The sequence below is a fragment of the Armigeres subalbatus genome, chromosome 2, assembly GCF_024139115.2.
Source record: "Armigeres subalbatus isolate Guangzhou_Male chromosome 2, GZ_Asu_2, whole genome shotgun sequence".
In the NCBI taxonomy this organism is placed as follows: Eukaryota; Metazoa; Arthropoda; class Insecta; order Diptera; family Culicidae; genus Armigeres; species Armigeres subalbatus.
This window is the reverse complement of record NC_085140.1, coordinates 375822847-375842047: the sequence shown is the minus strand read 5'-3', so window position 1 is coordinate 375842047 and position 19201 is coordinate 375822847. Positions and strand designations below refer to the sequence as shown.

Sequence of the window (19201 nt, the reverse complement as noted above, 5' to 3'; positions counted from 1 at the left end):
TTTAACATGTCATGCGGAGCTTCCCATTATCTAACTAATTCATTGTTAATATTATCACTCTTATCCAGGGTCAAGTGATAACCTTCCTGGACGCACATTGTGAATGCACGGAAGGATGGCTGGAACCACTGCTGGCGCGTATCGTGCTAGACCGTAAGACTGTCGTGTGTCCCATCATTGATGTGATATCGGATGAAACGTTTGAATACGTGACCGCTTCTGATCAGACGTGGGGCGGCTTCAATTGGAAGCTCAACTTCCGATGGTAAGGCTGATTTATCATGTCCAAAATAGTGCACTGATTGGGATACATTTGGGTTATTTAGGTATCGAGTACCAGCTCGCGAAATGCAACGGCGGAACCATGATCGGACAGCTCCACTCCGAACACCGACCATGGCCGGTGGACTGTTCTCGATTGATCGGGACTACTTCTATGAGATAGGTTCGTATGACGAAGGCATGGACATCTGGGGTGGAGAAAATCTTGAAATGTCGTTCCGGGTAAGTACCATACAGCAGTGGCATTTTAGTTTTGATTTTCAATCTGTTATGATTTATTTTATTTAATACTTATCGACTTCCTAAAAAAACAAAAAAAAAACATTCGTTCAAATGTCTATCGATGAGCGTAGATATGGCAATGTGGTGGCATACTAGAGATCGCTCCCTGTTCCCATGTGGGCCACGTTTTCCGAGACAAATCACCCTACACATTCCCCGGAGGGGTCGCTAATATCGTCCTGAAGAATGCAGCTCGTGTCGCCGAAGTGTGGTTGGATGAGTGGAAAGAGTTTTACTATCAAATGAGTCCAGGTTCGAATAGAGATGTTTTGTTCTTACTTTCAGGCAGCTAACTCATCCTTAGAAACATACACTACACAGAACCATGAACTTTCCTCCAACTGCTAACACTGAAACATTCTATTCCCAAAGATTTAAAACTACAATTATAATCATGCGAACAGTTTCATCCAGCAAAGCAGTGCAGCAGTGCTTCCATTAGGGATTTCTTAGATTCGTGTTTCGAGTTGATTCACACGCGTGCTTGTTGCAGCAAAGACACCTTAGGATTTTACACGCACATTTTACACATACAACACACCCTGCGTCGACATGTTTTTAGAGTATAGTTGCGAGACCCACCAGTGAATCAGAATGCAGACGATTTAACACTTCAGCTCCATACCGTAGTTCTCTTCCTATTTAGTTCCATGGACAACTTTCCTCGCTTTTCTTTTGTCATAACAGCATCTCTTCAACTTATTTATTTAGCGTGATGTAGATTCTATGTGGTCTCACATTGTGTTTTAACGGAAAAGTAAAACTAGCCGGTGTCTACGAGAGAGTGGCAGTATACAATGCAATGGGTGTTTTTTGACGAAAGAATGAAATGATTATTAATAGGGGTAATGACGGCTTTGGCGGGTTTTGTTTCATTAGTGTTCTTAAATAATGTTATTGAGAATAAGCCACTCGATCTTAATATTGAAAAAAATTCGTCGGTTTTGGCTGGTCATTAAAGAAGTAAATCTGAAAAATCCGTCATTACTTCAACTAAATCTGGCTCTTAGATGATTCAAATACCTATTTCAAGGCTTTCATTGTCGTAGATCTTACATTGGAATGAATTATAAAATGAAATATTTGTTGAAGAATTCATAAAATTATTGGATGACGATACTGGCTTTGCGTTTTGTTGCAAAGAAACTAATTACGCTTGTGCTTGTATTACCATTCCGTTCCACTATTTTTTTTCGATCTATAATTTGATCCTGTTCTAAGCAAAATGTTGTACTTGTTTGATTATAAAGTAACCACATAGAGCCATTTTTTTAAATATAAAAAGATTTTTTTAAATTTTTTTTGACGAGTTGAGGCATAGTTTTCTGACTTTTACTATACAAATTTTTCTTAGCTGTGGAAAATTTCGTGAAATACTTTTACTGCCAATAAATACATAACAGCCCCATGTAGATAGGAAACATGGGACTGTTATGAATTTATGGGCAGTTTACCAGTTCATTGTTTTCTAGATTGATAAGAAAAAACGATTGCGTTTTTACTAAAAAAAATGGTGTCTGTTTCAAAATTTGTAGTCAACCCAGATATTTGATTTTATTTTGGTCCACATATCTATAAATCCTGCTTGTGGAAAAAGTTACAAGAAATTTTTTAAATCATTCGGCCCAAACCCGTTTGATAATATAAATAATTCCTAAATAAGGTATTTGAATCATCCTAATGTTATGGCCATATATTATAAGTTTAAATGTCGCGTTTTAAGTTGTATTCCTAATTTTACATCTCATTAGATCCTTTAAAAACGCCGCCATATTGCCGCCCACTGTGATTTTGCTTCTCTCTTTTCCTTTGTTGTTTTCTTTTTCATTTTTGACAATAACAACAATAATGACGTTACATTTTGAGTATAATTCTAGCTTTCTAAAAAAAATCCATTTGTTTTTTCGTCGTAGACTAACGCATAGAAATCTGTTTTATCTTTCTCTTTCTTGCCGGGGTTTCCAATGATCATCATCGCCTAACGTTAACTTAACGTTCTTTTACCTCAAATCCCACACACACTGCCACTGCCACCACCACCACCTTGTTGTGCGTGTGTTGTGTTGTGCTACTAACATCGAATGAATATTGATCCATTGTTGAACGTCAGGTGTGGATGTGCGGTGGTACGTTGGAAATTGCACCCTGTTCGCGGGTTGGCCACGTTTTCCGCAAATCGACGCCGTACTCCTTCCCCGGTGGTACATCGCAGATCGTTAACAAGAATAACGCCCGTCTAGCCGAAGTTTGGCTCGACGGTTGGAGTGAATTTTACTACAATATTAACCCAGGTCTAGTTGATAGATTTTTTTCCATACATCTTCCTTTTCATGTAGATACACAAATCAATGTGATTTGTTTTGCTTTTTGATTTGGCTCTCTGCTAGTTTATAAGTGTTCTATGGTGCATGTTTTCTGTTTGCTATCTGGTAATCCGCTTTGGGAATATATTGCTTTATCGAAGTATTTATTGTTCACATCAGATGTATATCACCATGTCGTCGAAGTCGAGTGCATACGGTATTGATGTAAAATATTGCATTCCCAAAGTACAATATAAATACAAATCTGCTTGCCCCCCCTCATGATGCCAAAACTGGCAAATAACAAACCACCAAATGCATTTCCGTATCCTGGTAGCAAAGCATCACTACTTACCCCGGTGAATGACGACTTTTAGCATGGTTCGTTACACTTTGCTGGAGTGGGATTTATATGTGCACTCTATTCATATTTTGGGGATAAATGCTGCATGTATGAATAAGTTCGGAATGCGGTTTGAAAAATTTATTGAACCTACAAAGACAAATCTATATGTATGCGTATGGGGTGGCTAATGCTTCCATCAGAGATTTTTTTTCATAAGTCTATTCGTAAGAAGTTCGTACTTTTATTCTCAATTCCGCTACTTGATATGCACCTTAACAAATACACTCATTTCGAAATTAACCGTACTCACCTTGACTAATCAAATATCAGTACAAATTATTATTCTAGATTTATGATAATATGCTCCTAGTCAAGCTGTGGGTGCTAACTAATTGAAATATGTGCCATTTTTTTTGATTCCATAAAATGTTTTATAGAAAAAAAATAGATGAGAATGATATTTTTGTTTTATTCCATTCAAGCTTTAGTAACCCTTTTGCGCATTCGAAAAAAAATATTAAACTTATTCAGCTGTACAATATGTTTGTGGATACTATATTTTTCTACTGATAAATAATCTGACACAATATTATTCGAATAATTCTACAAATTTGACTCACTGTACTCTGCACTGACCGACACCGTACTTGACTGCACAAGCACACACTTTCAAATTCACTCGCGTAATAGGAATTGTTTTTCACGTTTTTGCAAATGTTATTCGCACGAATTGTTATAAACTCTTATTTTTGTTTCGTTACGTTCACTGAATATCTTCAAGCTTTCAATGCAACATTTTATTATAGTTTTTTCTAGCACACTGAATGAAGCGTTCGCTAATTCATTTCCTACGAATACAAAAACACAATTATGTTGATATTTCCTCATGCGCAGTATTATATTTCCAAATGTGGTAATGCTATACGAAACATTTTATTAGCCTCTTTACAATCATACTATTGGTTTCTCAACATTCTTGAACTATTTTTTTTCAATGGCTCTACATTCCAACTGGAACTTGGTCTTTTTCTCAATTAGTGTTCTATCAGTTATTAATTAAAAGCTAAACTAATGCCCGCCAATCGCATGAATATGTATCTTGTTCATACTCGAGAGCATTCTCAGCCGGACCGACCCAGTAAACCACATATCGTATATGAAATGATAAATTGTATCGAATATATTGCTATTTTCTTTCACATTCGTATATGACTGCTTATATAGATGGCTAAAATATGAATATTATTGTATATGATACCAGTGTAAGCAATATTTACGATTGCGTTTATGGAAGTTATAAACCTATATAAACAATATCAGTTTTATCGGATCAAATCGGAAATATCGTTTATGTATACAAATATTGTCATGCAAATCATATACCGATGTGCGTTGTACGTATATAGCTTCCACCTTCTGCGCGTTGAGCACTGAGCCACTGAACCTTACCGATTGAATTAATTTCAAAATTACTTACTTCATTCCATCAGATCTGCCAAAATTCCGATTATTGCCGGTGTACTTTTTCACTACCAACCAGTATCGCTCAATATCTGCACTAACAATTTATCGAAAAACTAAAATGTAATTAAGTTGTAAACACAGTTCGAGAGTAAACACGATGAAAGGCTGATGTTGACATTTCATAATCGTTTATACGTGGGTTGAATCGTTTGGAATGATGCGCAATCGTTATTATGTACGAACATTATCAGGATAATCATAAGTTGTTATCATATACGATTCAAGCCACATTTGTAAGCACAACAACAAGGGATCCGAATGGTATCAATGTAGTTCATATCGTACACTGAAGCTCTTGTCAATAATAACTCGCCATCTAGATTATGATTGTCAAAATTTTGCTGCTTTTCAAGAGTTGCTGAGTAGCGCAAGGGTAGAGCATCAGCCTTTAGTTCCAGAGGTCAAATGTTCGAGACAGGGTTGTTACCATTTATTTTTCCAAATATTCACTAAGTCGTATATATCGTTGCCATGAAACTCTAGAAAGTCGTTATTTAGCCCGTATATGGCCTCCACTTTAGTAGGTATATAGCGATTCGGTGCATTATATACATAATATCTTATGTGTATATGATGACCTATATCAATAGCAATAGGTATAAAAATGTTGACTGGGGAGAATCGAGATCTGCATCTCCGGATTAGCAATCCTACGCCGTTGTTTGCAAAGTCATGCATTATGATCGGGTCCGCTACGTTAGGCATAAGGACATTAGTCGTTCGTTATTATTATTAGTTCGTTAGGCATATTTCAGCCTTCTTTATGCCATGGGCAATTCTTTGGAGCATTGTATGCCTAACGGTTATCATGCTTATCGTCCGTTATGCCTAACATCAATTATGTCTAATGTACTTAGGCCTAACGGGGTATACTCGATGAGACCTACCATGGTCACATTGTCAGTTACAGACAAATCCTGACCCAACGAATATCTTCCCCATTATCCGACTTTCTGGTACTTATGAGGGTGTACTTGAGTCAGTGGCCTCTCGCTAAGTAAGTACCACAGCACCTGATTTTTAATGTTCAAAACGTTGCCAATTTTCCATTTGTCAACATAACAAAAATCCTACGACCGATGACAGGAAACTCATCGCAGAAATTGGAAAATACCGATTTTGTTCTAGTTCTAGAAGATAACTTTTTTTCAGGTGCGCCAGAATGTACTACTTAATTTTTTTTTCTGAGATTGTGTTTCGAAGCCTTAAAATTTACAATGTGTTAAGGAGAGATCTTAAATACTTTTTGCAGAGGTCTGTTTTTGTTTATTTGTCACTTTTGAAACAGATGAATAAAACCATGAATTATCAGCACCCAAGAGATTACATTAATTGCGGAATGCGGATGACCCTGGAGTGAAATTGAATACAACCAAATCAGGATTTGATCCAAACGCTTTTCAAATTTATCCAAATTTCGATATCGAGAACCATTTTTACAGGGTTATTGTCCGTCATTCTGGTTACGTGCACGGCGCACCACAGTCTTCTGATTTTTCACCATCTGCAGCCCACCATAGAAGACGATACGTAACACTTTTCTTTCGAAAACTCCAAATGTGCGTTGGTCCTCCAGGTATCATGTCCGTAGAGGTCTACCGGTCTAATGAGCATTTTTGAGGTAATTAGTTTGGTATGGTGGCGAACTCTATTCGATCGGAGCATTTGGCGGAGTCCAAAGTACGTACGATTTCCTGCCACGATGCGTGTCCGAATTTCTCTATTGGTATCATTAGCGTATCGAGGCCAAGTACATGAATCAACCGCCTCTATTTATCACCGCTTTAACCTGTTTATATCATGTAGCGGAGAACAGTGCAATATCATGAAGTCACTCGTATAATCTTTTGTAGGCGTTTAGCCCCAGTCTATTTTTAGGCGAAATCGTTGTAAAATGTAGCATCTGCACGCTGCACGGTGGAGTAGCTAGAACAAATGGCTGGCCTTTCTCGTTTTTCGAACTTTTGCATACTACTACATTTTTAGAATATTCTTCAATATTATCCCCATTATGTGTCATTGAAATTTTTATCTTTGTTCCTTATTAGTATGAATGACAACCTATCAAAAATCATGTAAATTTGAAGGTTTTTAGCGTGCCGTAAGACAAAGATCAGTTACCACTATTGACTAATCTAAACAACACATATAATGTTAGGTTTATAGTACACAAAACATCATATATAAACTGCCCTAGGACCTCCATGAGTTGAAATGAATTATATTTAACATTAAGATATTTTTTCATAAACATAAATAACATGGAGTTTTTGACATTTTTTAACAAACTTCATTATTAAAAAAAAGTAAAAGTACTCCCTCGTATTCCGCTACGAGATTGTTCACACATGGAAATATAGGCTTTCATCTTTCTATTGCAGGTTAAAGATCACCCACACTCGTCCGCAAACGAATTTGCGAGTGACTTCAAAATAGGTTGTTTTCATATTTTCCGCCATTGTTTTCAACAGTATATAGGCAAACAATTTCCGCAGATAACTTTTTCCGGTTTTCGAGGCATTTGACACATAGACATGATTGAATACAATAGTAACATACTCTATTTTTTGTTATTCATTTGTTCATTTGGTAGGCTCAAATGCTGTAGGGCTTTACGGAGCCGATAAAAAAAAACTTTTCAATACAATTTTGTAACCTAACCCTCAAATAATAATGTTAGTTTGGGGCATCTGCTGCTCATTTCAATCTCTACAAAGCAGAGCGCATGCTCCATTATCTTTCATCTCCTTCCCACTAACCAATCTTATGAAAAATCTAGATATCAATTATATTCAGCTTTTTACGCAGGTGATGCTATAAACTTTGAATCACCCCCTTTGACATTTCTTGTGTCCACTATAATTTTTTTGAAATTTGATCAAAGTATGCTTTAAAATAATATTGATTACTTGGAAACGTCAAAACGAATAATGTTTTTATCTGGGATCTTTTCGTTTTCGATTTTAAATTTTTTTCAATTAATTTTCTGTCTTATTCTAGGTGGGTGGTAGAAGAGCTGCTGACTGCTGAACATTGCCTATATGCTTCCTCTCTGGATAATTGAATAAACCTACTCGAAAAAGAAATTACAATCAAATCTTCGTGTGTTTTTGGGGCTCGGGTGGCTAATGATTGTAGGCATGTTCCTTCCATAAGATCAACGTTGGTTTTGCTCATTATGTGATCCAGGCACATTGGTACAATAGGATCGGATGCATAGACGATTCCTATAGGTGATAAATATTATCTGCTGGTTGATTATATGACCTTTTTCGACCCTAGCTTTTTATAAACCTTGAAAGTTAACTGGCTATTGCTGATTTATTCCTTTAAGCTATCCGCACCCAACAGCGATTTACCGGGCTTAGTGCTACAGCTGCCAGCTACCTCACTTCACTCCTTGAATACAGAAGTAAACTAGCTCTGAATACGATACGGTATTCAAACCTCGTATTCCTTATGCCACACTTTTTGTGTTGAGCTTTTTAACTTTTTGTATAGGTCATAACGCTTCTCCAAACCCCGTTTCTCGTGAATTTTGAAGTACCTACTTTATGAACGCCCAGAAATTCCATCAATATTTTATGCTGCATGCAGATAAAAGACTTTGTAATTCCAATTCCCTTGTTCACCATTTGAGCTAGAAATAGATTGTAAGATTTTCGGTGTTTCACCTTATTTAAAAAGTGAGGTTTAGTCATTATTTATTTATAAGTCATTTTTTTAACAGCGTCTCGAGAAACCAACAAGAAACTCTTCTCATTAGTTGCCGTAGGCAATGGTCAGATATTTTATGCGTAAGTTTTCGATTAATCTGCTCATTCTGAATAGCAACTCCCGAAAGTGCAGCGAAGGCAGCACAAACAATAGTTGATTACCGACTCCACGTCAGATGCACCATGTTTATCAATCTCATGTGCATCTGAATAATCTTTAATGAAAATAATAATTATAATGAAAAGAAATTTACCTTGATATGGTAGCATATTTTTTGGAATAAACATTTATGACAGATAGAGAAACAAATTAAAGTTCAAGGCTACTTTGATACTGCTGTACACAGCATATGTCATGATTGAATAACCCCTCAACAAAATTATAGCTAGCGTAAAAAGCTGGATTGAATTTGGCGATTGCATTGACAACAGATATGTAAATCTCGATATAACTTAAATACATCAGAGTTGATATTATGTAGACAAGTTGAAGCAAAGAAATAATATGGGGTAGGGGATAAAACGGGCAAGTGCCACTTCAGCTAAATAGAAACAATTCGAATAAGCAGTCTACTTGGTCTTAAGTGAAGTAACGACTTGAGACAACCTTGTACATAGGACCAAAACAGGAAATAGAAAGAAACATTTCCTCTCCAAAAATAATCGATCCTATGTTATTGTAAGATGAAGAAGTTTATGAACGACCCATAAGGGTGCAAAAATAATAGCCAGACCAAGTTTTTTTTTTATGTACAGGTTATCCGACTTCGTCAGTAGATGGGAATAACCAGCGCGGGTGGGAAACATGCATTTTCAGTGCAAAACGTAAACGACCGAGCATAAATTCCATACAAAAATCCAAGATGGCTGAGTTGGGGATATTGACAAGTCCGATAACCTGTACATAAAAAAATCTTGAGCCAGACTTTTGTTTAATCAATTTCAAATTTTCCGATGCAACTGATGTTATGCGTGAGTAATCAGTGTTGATTGTACGTTCTGGGTAGCTTTCGCTGCTAAAAATATAATAAACTTGTGAAATGGAAGTTGAAAATCTAATGTTTTGTTTTGAATCGATTAATGTTTACCTTTCTGTAATAGGCCCTTATCAAATGCTACGCGAGATTTTTCATTTTTCACGTTTCCCACGCGAATTAAGGACAAAAGTGAGTGAAAAAATGAACTGTCATGGAGCTGTCGCTTCTGTATCAGTTTATAATTTAATTTTTGAACATATCAAGACAGGTCATATATCACTGGTAGGTGAATTTGCACCTGTAAAAATATTCGAAAATCGATTGTTACTATGTTTTTGCATCATAAATGCAAAACCTATTAGAAAACGCCGAAATATAATTTTGGCCAGGATTTTGGTCCAGTTACCCCTTAGTGCGCTGTAAAGGTTCGATATTCTTGGTAAAAGTTGTAAAACATGAAAAAAGCTTAAGGCATGTGTATTGAACAGTTCCTTCCTACTTCGTCTTCGACATGCTGATGACTAGTCCGATCCGCTTTGCTTCCCTCTTCGGTAATGAACCACTTTGTAATTTTTTAAAATATTTTTCCCTATGTCAATGGTTTCGTGCAATACAGGCACAACTCGAAATATGAAAATGTTCAGAAACAACGTTAAAATATTTCAATAAAAAACAATGTTTTTGTAAATATTTCGAATTCCATGGATATTTTTGTATGTGTTGATACATTAGGATTACTTATAAAAAACTTGAAAAAAATCAATAAATTCGAGGTATACATTTTTTTTCTAAAAATTGTCAAACTTTAACATAAGCATACTTTTGATGCATTGTGAATTTCGACCTGGGTCTTTGTCAAGTGTTACTTTATACAGTTGTCTGTGCTTTGCAATCAAAATGTCAAGAATGAAGTATTTTGAGTTGTACCAGTATTTGCACGAAAACGTCGATATGTACGCTTTTCATTATTTTCCTGCTACATAGAAGTAAAATTTAAAGCTTTGCACCATGACAAATGGGTCGTACACGCATAGAAATTTTGTTACGTTGATTCAACAAATTGGTTTGTTGAATCCAACCATGACCGTTTGTTTCAATGAAAATCAAAATTTGTAATGTCAACAAACCAATTTTGTTGATTTCGCCATAAATTATGTTTACTTTTACAAATTGGTTTGTGGATATAATCTGTCAAAGAAAACTAATATGGCTGCTAATAGCGTACCAAATGCCAAATCAGTTGCAATGGGAAAAGTGACTCCGCGTGAATTTTTTTCTAGTGGAAAGTGACATGGAAAGTAACAATCGAAAGTGTAATGGATATCAAAATTGTTTTTTAAACGTAGAAGTAAGTATATATTTAAAAATAAAGCCAAATATCTATTATTTTATAAATATAAATATTCCATCTTTTAGCAAATGCCTCAGTTTGATCCCGTTATATCTTTCTCATCAGACGAATGGAAAAAAAGATGATTGGGCCGAGGTTGGGGCCCTATTGTAATGGATACGCAATCTAAAAAAACTGAAGTGTTATTTATAATAGCATGAACTATAGTCTGCAAATAAAAATTGTAATATATTGTTTTGTAAAATATTTGTGTGTTCGTAACTTAACCTCAAATGTAAAGAAAAAATATTGACAATTCTACAAAAAATATAGTGGTTTTAACAAACACGTTTGTTAAACTAATAAAAATATTGTTAAAACGACAAAACGTCAAAATAAAATGTATAACTATCATGATTGTTGGAACAACAAACATATTGGGTTGAATTCAACAAAAATGTTTGTAAGCCCTGAGATAACAAACAAGTTTGTCGAATTTGACCCTGTATTTTGTAAAGTTTACAATTTATTTCTGTGCGTGTATGAATAAAAAGTAGTAAGTTCGAGTTTACTACATTTTGAGTAGTAAACGTCACTTGTGGAACATGTTCGGTTCGTATGAATAAAAGGGACTTTACTACACTACACATTTCGAACATACTACAAACAACTGATTCGGTATGAATAAAAAAAAGAGTTTACTATTGATTTTGTATAGTCTGCTACTCATGTTTAAAAGGCAGATTATTCATCAGAATCGAAGCGAATTGGCCAATTTAAGGAAAACAAACAAAACAGACAATGTCATGTCTTTTGTTGATTGGATACAAAAAAATGATGAAATCATCATTGTCATCATGGGGTCTATTTTGTTTTGACGTTTCTGCATGTAGTAAATGGTAGCAAACTGTAGTAAAGGCTAAGTTCGAATGTAGCATATGCCATAAGCTCAAAAAAGGAAAAAAGGGATGAAATAAAATCCTGTTCTGAAATTATCCATTGCGACTAGACATAACATGACTTGATAGTTTATCCTACTTTCATTATCAATATTTTCAAAATCTCAGAGCGCAGGAGACTGTAAGAACTAATGTTCACGTGGGATTTCCTTAAGGTGACTCGGGGAGGCACTAAACACCGTGTTATTTCTCCTATCTTTCGTCTCTTTCTAGCATTATCATCTCGCAACTTTGGCGCGGCGTATTTCGGTTTTCAGTTGATTGATGTAACTGTAAATGTATCAGCATGTAGATTGCGAGTAAGCACGCGCCGGTGATACTTTTTCAAAATCATATTTGTTGTAGGAAAAAGATTAAGCATTCAATGATGAAATGATGACGATTTGATGATGGTTCGTGCTTCTTCCGTTAACAAAAGTATGCGTGAGCCAAGAACAAATGGTGCTAGGGGGGCGTACACATATTAAGTAAGCACTTATGGGGGAGAGGGGGTGGCTTCTATCGTTTGTTTACGCACCATGTAACATTTGTATGAAAGAAATCTTACATGAGGGAGGGGGAGTCGAAAACCCCCAAAAAAATGCTCACCCAATAACTGTACGACCCCTAGACAATTTTAAGCTGATGTCAAATCATTACAATGGGGCAAATGAGAAGTAGAAAGAGAAGTTCAAGTTATCAAAATTGATTGGCAAGACCAAAGCTAGTAAAACCGAAATAACTGAGCGGGCGGAGGGTGGCGAAACCTAATTTCTTCAGGATTGGATTCCTGACAAAAAAAATGAAACTTCAGTGTGAATTTCATTGATGGGTACCCTTTTAAATTTTACAATGAATACAGCTGAAAGATAATACAATAATAATTTCATACATAATAATGACCGAGTACTTTCTACGCGATCAAAAATAATTTACGAACGTTTAAGCGTGGCTTTATTAGTTTTAGGGCTACACTTTGTAATGGCGCCACATATGATAGGTTTGGGCGATTTATACGTTGTGGCCAACATAATGAAGCAGTAAGATAAATGTTACAAGATTTAACAGAATTAAAAATCGACAACATGCTCAATTTGTATTGAATGTAAAGGTAAGATCCACCCGAATAAAATGACTCAAAACTATGTTTACATCATCGTCAAGTATTCTACTAACAACCTATGACTCAAGTTACTTTTCGAAAAAATGGTTTTTGACCGTCTTTTTGAAGATTGGTCCTTCTGTGCGACTTACCTTCAGTTAGACTCGATTGGATTGTCGGGCTGTGCTTTGCCAAAAGGCGCGCTGCGTGCGGTTTCGTTCATAATTCGATGATTTGGAATGGTTTGTTTTTCTTTTTTCTCCTGATGAATATGCATCAAAAACATTTAAGCAATAATATATAATATATAACATTGAGCAATAAATATGACTCATTGGTCGTCACAATCTGGATTCGCATCAAATAATGATACTATGAATGAATGGTGGAAAGAGCCGAGACTGTAGTCAAGTCAAGTTAGTTGTTCCAATAAACATACAATAAAATCTATTGACAGCAAAATATTGACAATTGAATTACAATAAATTCTATTGTAATGGCAAAAATTTATAATAATTTATAAGGAAATAAACGATTCTTTTATTGTTACGGTAACAAACAACCCCTATTTTCTATTGTAAAACTTCCATTTATAATAGGATTTATGGTGGAAAACAATATTCTTAATTGTTATTCCATTATGAGCAACAATGGAGTTTATTGTAATTACAATTAAATTTATCGTATGTTACAATAATTTCTATTGTAATTCTATTGAACTTTTTTTATTCGGTTAGATTTCGAGAGCTGCATCTTAACTTAAAACATTTTTGAAACAAAAGAGATTAAAAAGCTGTTTATTGTTTTGTAAATCCTTTCTATTTGAATTGTTTTTTTTTAATATTTTGGTTGAAAAAGTTGTAGTATTAAATTAAATGCACAACTTTCATTCGAAACCACTCAGATTGATGCATATTTTTTTCAGCAGGATGGTCGAACAGGTGTACTTAAAGTCCACGAGACGCCCCTGATTTATATGGTAAAAATCTTACATGGGGGGAAGGAGGGTTGAAAAAACTATGATACTGGTTCTTCTATTTCTTAACGAGTTTCCTAACTTTCTCTGTTTTTTAACGAGAAGCTCCGGTCTTATGAAGAAGGTCAAAATTGGATTGATACATGAATCGACTCGGAAGATGAGCAGTTTAATCGTCATGTTACCAGAAAGATGGAAAAATTAATAATTAGTAATGACCAGTATTTGGAATAAAAGTTTGATATATTTCAATATTTGTTGAAAAAACGATGACAGTGTCTTTACGTCCTATACTGCGACTCAGAATTAAGCGTACACCACGGATTTAATAAATACCTATATAGAAAAGAACTTAAAAGTGAAATCATTTGTTTTCAGTTTTTGTAATATATACGTAACTAGAAGGTTTTAAAATGCTTCTCAAATGTTTACTTATTCGAGAATTATCTCAAAATTTGCTTATTGATCGATAAAAAATTGTTTTGGAAATTATAGAAAATATTGATTAGATAAACATTAGAATCTCAAGAACATTTTTCGAATCTGAAAAAAAATATTGAAGGCAACATAGAACTTTGAGAGATACCTCTGGAAAAGCTAACGAAATTGGCAATTCGAATATGCCGTTTGGTTAGAATATGCGGCTATACAGGGTGGAAAATTATTTCGTGTCTAAATAAAGTGTCTAAATTTTCTCTCCTGTGCAGAGTTTTGACCATAGCCTATCATAAAAACGTTATAGTTAAAAAGTCTCAAACAGTTTTTTTAGCGAACATATAAGCACAGACAAACAGACATAACACTCGTCAAATTTCCATCGTTCACTGATTTACTGGTCAATTCAATTAATCATTAGTTGGCCAATCAATCACTCGTGGCGCGCGCATCGTTTTTGCTCGAGTTTGACGTTTGCTCACTACCGCCATCTGGTTCGTGATATGCCCAACAACTGAAATCAACAGATGTCGTTAGTATTTGAACGACGATGAATTTGATGAGTGAATGTTCAATGTGTTATGTCTGTTTGTCTGTGATATAAGCCTTTTCGTACACGAGAAAAGCAAAAACTTTGTAACAATGTGTGGAGGACAAGAACCTCCTTCAATTCACCCGTCTGTAATTAAAGATGACCAATTTCTCATTTCACTAATTTCGTTTGGCATATTGTAAACCAAACCCTATTTTCTTGCAGCCGAACGTAATTGAAAATGATTTCGGTTAAAAGCAAGCTCCAAAAGTGCGAGTAAAGCTCAATCTTGTTACCATCACTGACGGTTTCAGTTGAGCCGGCACCAAAGCTACTTGCCATGCCTGCATAGCAGATTGCTGCTGGCCGTACTGCCATCGTCATTTACCGCCGTCACACTCGTCGGTGTGACGCATGAACCTGGGTGGCAGGTCGACAGTCTGTCTGACACTCTGATACTTTGGTGTTCTCGGTCGAACGGAATACAAGACAAATCTGGACGGGAGGAGTGGCGAGCAGCCTCCAGAGGGAAAACTCTATCAAATGGTGCTAAACCCATCAATCACTGAGCTTAACAAGGCCGTCGTACATGTATGCATACTACACTTTATCTGGTGATCACTGCCGGTACAGTACTAGGCCACGTACTCTAGAGAAGCACAGATTGGAAACGTGCCTAACAAGGGCGTTGCTTTTTTTCCCTGATAGTACAAGGTTATCCTGTTAGGGGTCATACACATATTACGTAAGCATTTTTTCTGGGTTTTTCGACTCCCCCTCCCCCCATGTAAGATTTTTTTCATACAAATGATTTTTAATTTATATGGTGCATAAGAAAACGACAGACCCCCCCTCCCCCCATAAGTGCTTACGTAATATGTGTACGGCCCCTTACTGTCGAAAAATTACGAAAAGTGGTTTGAAATCGGAAGTCAGTAGTGACCGATATTGAACATATTTCAGAACATATGTATCTTTTGTTTGAATAAAGAACTCCTACGAAAAACATCAAAACACACTTACTCTGAATGTCTGTGAATTATCAGTTTTCGAATAGGTAGAATAATTGCGTAAATGTTTCCTCCTGGTGACTCCACTGTACTAGAAAGTATCTTCCTGAATCAATTTGATGGAAATTAACATAAAATACTTTCCATTTAGTTACCACATAAAGTAAATCATAATCATAATCGTTCGAGCGCAAAAGTTAAATTGAATCACGGCTGTGAACAAACCCAACTGGAGTGTTTCATACACGGTCGGTATCGCTTCAAAATCCCAACCAGGTGTGTGTGCCGTATCAAAACATTCTTCAAACAACGAGTCCTCTGTGCTTCAAGGGACGCACAATGGAGCTTGAAAAAATAATTTGATTTTCCCATCTTATCACCGAACCGACGGCAGTTTGGGAGAATACCCGACCATTAGGCGCACGGACACGCACAGCACGCCAGCACGAGTCGGGCTGGCGGGCTCTAAGACAAGGCGAGCCAGATTGAGCATGACATGAGCAGCAAAGCAGCCTCCGGCTGTGAATCCATTATGGTCCGGGTAGGGGAAAATGGTTCAATACGCACTAATTGAGGCAAAGGACGTGCTTCTGCATAATGCCTCGAACATTTTTTAAATTTTTTTATACATACTAAGCGTCGTTTTCGTATTAACTTGACTCTTTTCGCACTTCGGCAATGGAAAATATTCCAGCGAACTCTTTACCTAACACAATTTGATTTTTTTTACGAACCAAATAGCAGAATTAAGACGAGATATAAAATAAAAAAATGTAACATTTAGACTCAATAGGATATGATTTTAGGTGTGTCGCAAATCACTCAAAGCTTTAATTTTTAGAAAAAGCGATAACACGTGTTCTAAAAAATTTGGAAATTTTAATTTAGCACCTTGAAGGTTCGACGTTACCCAAACAAACGATATCTTTTTTAATAGAACTATTGCCCATGATCGCATATTGTAACATTTGCATTTTGGTTGATTTTGTAAATCGTTTGTCAATCCTCCCCACAAACTCAATCATTTCTAGCTTACAATAGATAAGCAAGACAGTAAAGCCTATTTTACTGTTGTTGGATTAGATGCAGTAAATTGAGCTTTCTGAACGATTCACAGGCTTTTTATAAAATGAACAAAAATGCGAGTGTTACAAATTTGCGATCATGGGCTGTTTAGGAACTTATACTTTTTGAGAACACATTCAAAAACTAAAGTCGTGCCGAATGTCTAGGTTCCTAGAGGTCTATCTTTATAAAAAATAAAATAAAGTAAATCACCCTCCACGCATTTTTAAAATATTCGACGTCAAAAAAAATATTTCTTAAATTTCATGTAAAAATTTATATTAAAGTTTTTTTTTAATTCGATTGACTGTCGAAAAATCACATAGACTTTGAAACATTACTAATATGAGTTTATTCCACTAGCAATAAACCTACCCCACTTGGTTGACAGTTGCTTGTAAATGATTAGGAAAGTTGAAAAAAAAAACAAACATTCAAGTTGTTAACAAAATTTCTGCCAACAAAACTTGCTAGCCACTATAATGTTCCTGTTCCATGTTAGGAAAACTTATTAACATTTACAAACAACGTTGAAAATCGGCTTTAGCCTCATATTAAACCATACGCCCCTGCCTCCTTCAACAGGACGGGGCAATGCCGAGCACTCACGGGACACTCGACTGGAGCAGCAGTGTGTTGAATGGATTTTTTTCCTTGATAAATTATTTATCTACATTTTCATTTCAATCCATTTCCGTGCCCTGAAAATAGATGGGTCGATTTGGAGATTTGACGTGCTTCTGCCTATTCTGTTGAAATGCTGCATGCTGTAAAGTCCAAAATGGTTAGATACTTATCGGTGAAGCATCATCAAGGATCACAACCGGCACGGGTTTCGATGCTGAGAATTCAGCATTGGGTAGCCAAGTGACCCAGCTGGAGAAAGATGCAAAATTGGGTCGTTGTGAAATAATACCAAAAATGACTAGAATAAATGTAATTGTCAATTAAATTAGAGAGATCTCGATCCGGGAAGTCAAATTGTGCCTCATTACGTATTACGGATCCTGTTTACAGAAAAGGTTTGTTTTTCGCACGTATCAGATTTCATTGATACAGTGTAAGGTTACAGTGTTTGAATTTTGTCTGCTATTGGTAGTTTATTTCAACGGCAAATTTTACTTAAGTCTTAAGAGTTTATCTTAATAATAAAGATCGTTAATTTTATACAGTAACCAAAGACATAAATTTGAAAACTAATCTCGAAACAATTCGGGCCCGTACGCTCCACGCCTTCCGTCTTAAAATCGCTGCTTGCAGTGATTTATTTCCTATTCCACACTATACTGTACTGTACCCTACTTTGTCGTGCTTTTTGGTATGGAATCAATTGAATTATACAAGAAGCGACTCCGCGTCAGAGTCGCGACAACCGACAGTCGCAGTTGGTCTGTGACGGCTACTATAGCGTGGTGAAGGTTTGGGGAAACCTTTAATTCCGCCGAGACTAGTAGCCGCGATTCCAGCGTTGGGTCGCTGCAGGCAATCTTCCATTTACGCTTCCATACCAACGGTGACAGAATCGCAGTCGTCAAGTGATAGAATCGCGTCGCATGTGTTTGGGGAACCTTTAAGCTGACAACTCTATCTAGAATGGACAGTGTGTGGAGGCGCGTGGTACATTAGGTGTGTCGGGAGGAAATGCTACTACCATGTACTTCAAAACACTTCGTATGTTTCCAGAAAAGCTTTTGTACGCATTTAGTGTAATTTTTACCGTCTTTGATCGTCTTTCCAACCTTGGACGCTTGCAGTGTAAACTAAATTAAGATTCTGTCGATATATTTCATGGATACCATCCGTGTCCTTCCTCTACATAATCATAAGCAATCCTGATGCTTACACTACGTCTGCAATCGAATATTTTTTGTATGTTTCGTGTACATGTTGCTACTCTTGGTAATACAACCAAATGTCGCTTTCCCTACATCCCTGTTTGCATTTCCTTTGCGCCATCGAATGTGTCAACATACATATATTACATTGTGTTTTTGTATTCATACTGTTTATACACACATCCTTTTTCACTTCATGTAGAACCGAAAGAGCGCACATAAGAGCAGACAACTCAAATTTATTTGAATTGATTATTGAACTAACCTTTTTTCCCTTGCTTTTTATTCGTGAACACTCAACGCGAAAACATTTCTCATTGAAAATTGCAACACATTCAGGAGCTCGCAAGGCTTCCGCAGGCGACGTAAGCGAACGGAAGGAACTTCGCGAGCGATTAAAGTGCAAGAGCTTCCGCTGGTACCTGGAGAACATCTACCCGGAGAGTCAAATGCCACTGGATTACTATTTCCTGGGCGAGGTATGTCGATGTAGTTTGAATAGGAAGCATGAAAACTTTATGTTGGAAAAGCTAATCCATTCAACTAAT

General features: G+C 36.2%; 1 protein-coding gene across 7 annotated transcripts in view; it reads left to right on the top strand.

Moving 5' to 3' along the window:
* LOC134213115 (polypeptide N-acetylgalactosaminyltransferase 5) overlaps positions 1 to 19201 on the top strand; it is a 261161-nt gene that overhangs the window by 217257 nt on the left and 24703 nt on the right. For 6 of the 7 annotated variants that reach the window (XM_062691734.1, XM_062691733.1, XM_062691731.1 and 3 more), the window contains 4 exons: positions 69 to 265; positions 327 to 504; positions 636 to 816; positions 18993 to 19132. In XM_062691734.1, the coding sequence (XP_062547718.1) occupies positions 69 to 265; positions 327 to 504; positions 636 to 816; positions 18993 to 19132 (696 nt within the window). Of the gene's footprint in view, positions 1 to 68; positions 266 to 326; positions 505 to 635; positions 817 to 2674; positions 2856 to 18992; positions 19133 to 19201 lie in introns of all 7 variants that reach the window. The other variant, XM_062691728.1, reaches the window with a different exon arrangement.